This window comes from Podarcis vaucheri (assembly GCF_965113315.1).
Source record: "Podarcis vaucheri genome assembly, chromosome: 1".
Classification (NCBI taxonomy): Eukaryota; Metazoa; Chordata; class Lepidosauria; order Squamata; family Lacertidae; genus Podarcis; species Podarcis vaucheri.
In genome coordinates, this window is record NC_138759.1 from 2,975,768 (window position 1) to 2,982,472 (window position 6,705).

Genomic DNA, 6,705 nt, shown 5'->3' on the forward strand with positions numbered 1-6,705 from the left:
CCCAGTACATTTCTGAGCACAATTCAAAGTGTTGGTGCTGACCTTTAAAGCCCTAAATGGCCTCGTCCCAGTATACCTAAAGGAGCATCTCCACCCCCATCATTCTGCCCAGACTCTGAGGTCCAGTGCCGAGGGCCTTCTGGCAATTCCCTCATTGTGAGAAGTGAGATTACAGGGAACCAGGCAGAAGGCCTTCTTGGTGGTGGCACCCACCCTGTGGAATGCCCTCCCACCAGATGTCAAAGAGAACAACAACTACCAGACTTCTAGAAGACATCTGAAGGCAGCCCTGTTTAGGGAAGCTTTTAATGTTTAATAGGTTATTGTATTTTAGTGTTCTGTTGGACGCTGCCCAGAGTGGCTGGGGAAACCCAGCCAGATGAGTGGAGTATAAATAATAAATTATCACTTTGCCAAATTATGACACCATCTTTGAATTGCTGGCACTGTCAACTTGTTACCCGTGGAAGCGAGTTATGTGGAACCAGGTGCCTATGCATGCCTTGTTTTAAAGGGATAAAATAATCAAAAGATGCCCTTCTCCTCCCTCTCTCTCTTGCTCCAGCTTGAGGACAGGGAGAATTGCCTACTTCCTGATTGCTTTGTGATGATGACCGTATGGGGTGAAGCCAACTCAGAGGGAGGGTGAGGCTTCATGCCATCACTCTTAAGCCTGGTGTTTGGTGGTGGAGATAACACTTGGCAGCTATCATGAGCCGGTGCGTCTCAGCTGCCTGGGTGTGATGGCCTGGGACTCGGGCTCGGACTTGGAACCAGAGGACTCTCAGTCCACACCGGATCCTTTGCCTCAGGCATCACCTGAACCAAATCTGGGGACTGATCCTGAAGAGTCCCATTCTGCACAGGTTCCCCTGCAACAAACACCAGCTGGGCTGAGTCCGGGGCCTGATCCTGCCCTGGCTCCAGATGCGGGGATGACCTCGTTGCCTCCAGCTGGGCCATCACTTACAGCTGCTCCACTACCGGTTGGGTCAGGAGAGGCTGAGGCGGCCTCTGGGTCTAGTAACCCACCGACGTCTCCTGAGCTGCAGAGACTGAGGTCTGAGAGGAGAGACCTGAGTACTTGCAGGAGGAGTGCTCGCCTTCAGGCGAAACAGGGAGGTGAGTCACCAGGGGATTAGGACTGTTACCCCACCAGAGAGGAAAGGCTGTTGGATCACCACCACCCCAGGTTGTGGGAGCAACATTGCTGTTTGCTAGGACCTCCCTGTGCCTGACCTAGCCTGGTTTCCAGCCTTGTGACCTGCCTTGGCCCTGTTGGACTGACTCCTCGAGGAACCCTTGGATTCGGGACCGGACCAGGACTGTGTTGCTCAGGTTAGCCCCCAGGCCCAGCACACTGGGCTACGGAGAAGTCATGATGGTAAAAAGGCCCTGCAAGGTGGGATGAGGCCCTGCAAGACCCCCACCCCCACCTCCCCAGCAAGAGCCCCTCACTTTCAAATGAAAAGTTCTCTGGGCTCACCTCTCATTTGGCAAATGTTCATAATGGAGCCATCATTTTGGGGGGTGTGGAAAAATCTCAGCTTGGTACAAATGCAAAGGAAAGACCTCCGTCATCCCTATACTCTTTCTCTCCTTGGGGAAGAGGTGGGATGTGGAAGAGCAAATGATGGGATGATTCAGTCATTGAATCATGAAATTGTAGAATTGGAAGGAACCAAATCTGGTCCAACCCCAGGACCAAAGCAGGAATCCCAGCCATCGCAATCAGACAAACAAGACGGCGTATTGGTTTCGTCATCTTTTTTTTATTTTGTGTTTCCTTCCTTGTCCCTGGGAGGATTACTCTTTTGATCTTCAAGACTTCATTCTCGACCTCCATGTTCTCCATCCCTAGAGTCTGTGCACCTCTGGTGCTCTCCATCTCCTCGAGGTGCCAGCAGCCCTTGCCCATCAAGGGTTGGTGGATCTATCAACTACCCGCGACCCGCGGGACTTGGTTGTTCGTCTCTGCTGATGGGATCATCATCCATGCCTTCTGCTCCATATCCTTGTGTGTTATCGTGGCTTGGCTCTGGAAATCCCACAGGGCCTTCTCTTCCAAACCCTTGCATGTTATGGTGGCTTGGCTCTGGAAATCCCACAGGGCCATCTCTTCCCAGTCCTTGCGTTTTATTGTGGCTTGGCTCTGGAAATCCCACAGGGCCTTCTCTTCCCAATCCTTGCATGTTAACATGGCTCTGCACTGGAAATCCCACAGGGCCATCTCTTCCCAATCCTTGTGTTTTATTGTGGCTTGGATCTGGAAATCCCACAGGGCCATCTCTTCCCAATCCTTGTGTTTTATTGTGGCTTGGATCTGGAAATCCCACAGGGCCATCTCTTCCCAATCCTTGTGTTTTATTGTGGCTTGGATCTGGAAATCCCACAGGGCCTTCTCTTCCAAACCCTTGCATGTTAACATGGCTCTGCACTGGAAATCCCACTGGGCCTTCTCCAGGTGCTTGTTGCTGGCCAACACCTTCCGATGACAGTTCCACATCCTCTACAAGCACTTGATCAATGTGATCCTCCTCTGTCTGCTGACTCTGAGATTCTAGCAGCTGGCCTGTTTTCAGGTTCACCCAGCTCCCTTTCTCCACAGAGACAGCGGTGTACAATGCAGTTTCGTCCCCCACGTCTGGAGACTCTACGCTCAACAGCATAGCCTCGCTCAGGCGACGACTCAGGAGCTTCTCAACATCGTCTGCACACTGAGATTCGCCCCCTGTAGGCTTCACTATGATAAGGCTGGCATCTCGGTCAGAATCTTGCTGACTGCCACGGTGGCTTTCCTGACCTGACGGGGCTTCTTCTCTTTCAGATTCCTCCTGCTCACTCCTGGCTCCATCCGACCCACTTCCAGGAGCCCCAAAAGCTCTTCCTGACTTGCCTCCCTTTCCCAGGAGAGATGTCCTGCTGATGGTTGGGACAGCTGTCTTACCTGTTTGCTGAAAGTGACTCACCACTAATTTCCCAGTTCTCCTGTTCATCCAGATTCCATCTTCCAGAGAAATGATGCTGTAGATCTGGTCATCTTCCCCTTCCATATAGTATGAGTATGGCATGCCATTCTCCATATACGACTTGGGTTCAGAATCATCTGGCCACTGGAGAGAGTTTCTGACAAGCTTGCTGTTTGGGGGGTCCTTTACAGTGTGGAGCAGCAGTGGTCCCTTACCATCTTCATGAGAGCTTCGCCGGCTACCTTCCTTCACCACCTCTGCAGGGCCAGCTTCCTTCACCACATCTGCACGGCCACCATCCTTCACCACCTCTGCAGGGCCAGCTTCCTTCACCACATCTGCACGGCCACCATCCTTCACCATCTCTGCACGGCTACCTTCCTTCACCATCTCTGCACGGCTACCTTCCTTCACCACATCTGCACGGCCACCATCCTTCACCATCTCTGCACGGCTACCTTCCTTCACCATCTCTGCACGGCCACCTTCCTTCACCCCCTCTGCACGGCCACCATCCTTCACCACATCTGCAGGGCCAGCTTCCTTCACCACATCTGCACGGCTACCTTCCTTCACCCCCTCTGCATGGCCACCTTCCTTCACCCCCTCTGCACGGCCACCATCCTTCACCACCTTTGCAGGGCCAGCTTCCTTCACCACATCTGCACGGCTACCTTCCTTCACCATCTCTGCACGGCTACCTTCCTTCACCCCCTCTGCACAGCCACCTTCCTTCACCACATCTTCATGGCCACCATCCTTCACCACCTCTGCATGGCCAACTTCCTTCATTACCTCTGCACAGCTACCTTCCCTCACCGCCTCTGCACGGTTACCTTCCTTCACCATTTCTGCACCACATGGCTCATTCTGCGGTGACAATGAATATGAACCATGGAGCAGGAAGCCTCTGGGATCTTCATTTCTGCGCATAGTGCTGGCATCCCCAGTCCTGGGCTGTTCCTGCTGATCCCTGGCAGCAGGCATGGATTCCCTGCTCGCTTTCTTCATTTTCCTCTCTGCATAGCTCTGGAGGAAACTCTCGTCGGTCTGCTGGCTGGTGCACTTCTTGACCTTTTGCCTTTTGGCTGCACAGTACTGAAGCCAACTCTTGTCCGTCTGCTGGCTCCTGTTCTTCACAACTTTGCCCGTCCTTTTGCTGATCCAGGTGCCTTGCTCAAGAGGAGGTTCTTGGGTGGCTTCAGTCGCCCTGCTTTGAAGACCAGCTGGCATATTAGACTTCTTCCCAACACCAACGTCCTTCCCAAGGCCCTGGGGTGGCACTGGGTGACCCCTCTGGAAATCCACTGCTGTTGGTATGCTCGGCTGTGACTCTTCCCACACAAGCTCTTGATTGGCAGGCGGGGGTTTTTGGGCATCTTCTCGCAAGCTGCTACGGTGAGAAACAACTTGGGCTCCAACCAAGGCATCCCTCTGTTGACTGTGGGGCAACAATTCTTCCTTTAGACTCTCACAGCTGTCTGTCTGTTGGGCCTGCTCAGACATAAAGGTGTCCATTTTAGTGTTCCTGTACGGCGTTGGCTTTTGCTCCTCCAGTTTCTGGGTATCCTGCCAGGATTTTACAGCTTCTGGAACTAGGCTGCCTCGGCGAGATTCTTGACCCATAGGCGGCCTGCTCTCTGGTCGTTGGACAGTGCGCTGTGACCCTCGTCTGGCTCGCTGTTCAGTCTCGGTCTCAGAAGACAACTCGGTTGTATCCGTTTCTAAGGCATTGGGGAAAGATTCCTGACTGGAAGTATGCAGGATTTCCGAGAGAGTTTTCAGTTCCCAAACAATGCTTGTCTGTTGAGCTTTGCATTTCATTTCCTTGCCAGTCTTTGGGCTGATCCAGGATATGTCCTCGTCGAGGCAAATCCCCTTTGGCAGCAGTAGAGGTATCTCCATGGACCGCTGGCTGTTCCTGCGAGAGTCCCTCTTTAGGCTGTTGCGCTTTGACCCCTTCCCTTCCAGCTGCTGGCTGCTGTGGCACCCTTTGCTCCCCAAAGACTCTTGCAGTGATGCTTCCTCCGAATACATCATCTCAGACTCGTCTACTGTATTCAGGGTTTCCATTGATCCCTCTCTGCTTCTGTCGGATTCGTCGCTGGAATTACTGAGGATATCGGAAAAGCTTTTCTGCTCCCATATGAGGCTCGTTTGCTGGGTTCGACACTTCATCAGCTTCCCCGTCTTTTTGCTCACCCACGTGATGTCTTTCGCATCCGACTCACTGATGGACTGTGTTCGGGAAGGGTTCAGGCTGAGCGGGGACTGCACACCAACAGATTGCTGGCTGCTCCGGCGGGATTCCTGACCAGGAAGTCGTGGGATGCTGCGGCGGGATGGTTTCCGTAGACTCGACGCGCTGCTCTTGATGCTCCCGGACACATCTGGTGCCTGACTTTGCTCTTTCCTTCTGAAAATGCCCCCTTTGTTCTCTGTCTGCAGGGCTTGGTCTGGCGCATCTTTGCCCAAAAGGGGTTTCTTGGTGGGTTCTTGATCCATGAAGGGGCCATTGTCCCCACCGTCCTGGTGGATGTTCACCTCGTCCTCAAGGGTGCATTTCTGCAACTCGGCGAGGCTGAACGATTGCTCGCTCATTTCGCAGCTGCCCAGGACCGCTTCGTCGAGACTGGGCTCTGGGTCGTCATCCATCCTGCTTCTCTGCTATGACACCTCGTGGGGCAGCTTAAGGCACAGTTCCTCTGTCCGTTGGGTAGGCCTGGACCACTGGCAAATGTCTCTCAGCCCTCTCGCTCGGTGCTTTTTGTGGGGGCTAAACTCACCGCTCTTGAAACAGATGGAAAGTCCCTTTTCCCCTCACATAGGATTTCACTTCAAGGTCTCTCCTCCTCCTTCTTTTCCTTTTTCTCATCGGGGCTGCAGGTGGCACGTAGGTTGTGTCATTGTCCAGAGGCGAAGATGTTGGGTGGTGGTTGCTGTTTTTTACTTTCTACTGGCAGCCAGCTGGAATCATGGCCCTTGAGTCGTCACAGTAGCCCTCGGCACTCTGGACTTGCCCTTCCCCTGCGGTGGTCTCCTTGCTCTTCCTTCAACTGCCGTGCATTCTAGAAGCTTCCAAAGACTGTGCGTCTGTGACATCACTGTGTATTCTGAAACACGGCGGGGGGGGGTTGAATTTGCAATGCCCCAGCTCTCCTGGGAAGAAGGTTCGCAATGGTTTTAGGGACCCAGAAAGATGCCTTACACCAAGTCAGATCATTGGTCTCATCTGTTGTCTACACTGACTGACAGCAACTCTCCAGGGTTTCAAACAGGGGGCGAGGAGTTGGAGAAGAGTCACGTGGGCTGCCAGGCCAATCAGGAGGAGGAGGGAGCTGTATAAACTGGCTCCACCCCAAGCACTCCATTCTTGCCTCTGCAATTCCCTCCCTCTGTACACAGCCTTGGCTTTGCTAGTTGCCTGCTTGGGAGCTGAGTAGGAATTTTTAGGGGCCTACCTGGTTTCCCCCTCCTCACCCAATCCCCACATCGGCAAGTGACTTTTCTTTTGAAAACGAGCAATGGTGTTGTGAGTTGTGGGGGGCAGTGTGGATGATGCCCTGAGTGCCCTCCAGTTCTTGGGGTTCTGTACCCAGTGAGGGTTAGAATAGGGCTGCCATACATCTGGAATTTCCTGCACAGAGCCAGAATGCAGCTGTCGGAAGCAGAATATGGCGGTCAGAAATCACCGGAAATCCAGACGTGTGGCAACCCAAGTCGGAAGTCTAGATTT

At 53.3% G+C, this 6,705-nt stretch overlaps 1 protein-coding gene across 9 annotated transcripts; it reads right to left on the minus strand.

The window, feature by feature from the left end:
• Window positions 1-1,752: 1,752 nt before the first annotated feature.
• On the minus strand, window positions 1,753-6,041 carry LOC309532528 (uncharacterized protein). 9 transcript variants are annotated; one of them, XM_082222926.1, is made up of 3 exons: window positions 3,725-6,041; window positions 3,644-3,670; window positions 1,753-3,454 (listed from the first exon to the last, which is right to left on the minus strand). In XM_082222926.1, exons 1-3 carry the CDS (start codon window positions 5,622-5,624, stop codon window positions 1,941-1,943), a joined length of 3,441 nt encoding a protein of 1,146 aa, XP_082079052.1. In that variant the 5' UTR covers window positions 5,625-6,041; the 3' UTR covers window positions 1,753-1,940. The 9 variants fall into 9 exon arrangements, with proteins under 9 accessions (XP_082079052.1, XP_082079050.1, XP_082079051.1 ...); XM_082222924.1 differs by having other exon boundaries at window positions 3,590-3,670; XM_082222925.1 differs by lacking the exon at window positions 3,644-3,670 and adding an exon at window positions 3,590-3,616 and having other exon boundaries at window positions 3,698-6,041.
• Between the last annotated feature and the right edge of the window lie 664 nt (window positions 6,042-6,705).

Excerpts from the sequence above, each read along its gene's own strand:
- LOC309532528 (XM_082222919.1), bottom strand. The coding sequence starts at position 5,624 with ATGGATGACGACCCAGAGCCCAGTCTCGACGAAGCGGTCCTGGGCAGC. Across the intron at positions 3,671-3,724 it reads TGCAGAGGTGGTGAAGGATG|GTAGCCGTGCAGAGATGGTG; the intron begins GTGGCCATGAAG and ends GGGTGAAGGAAG.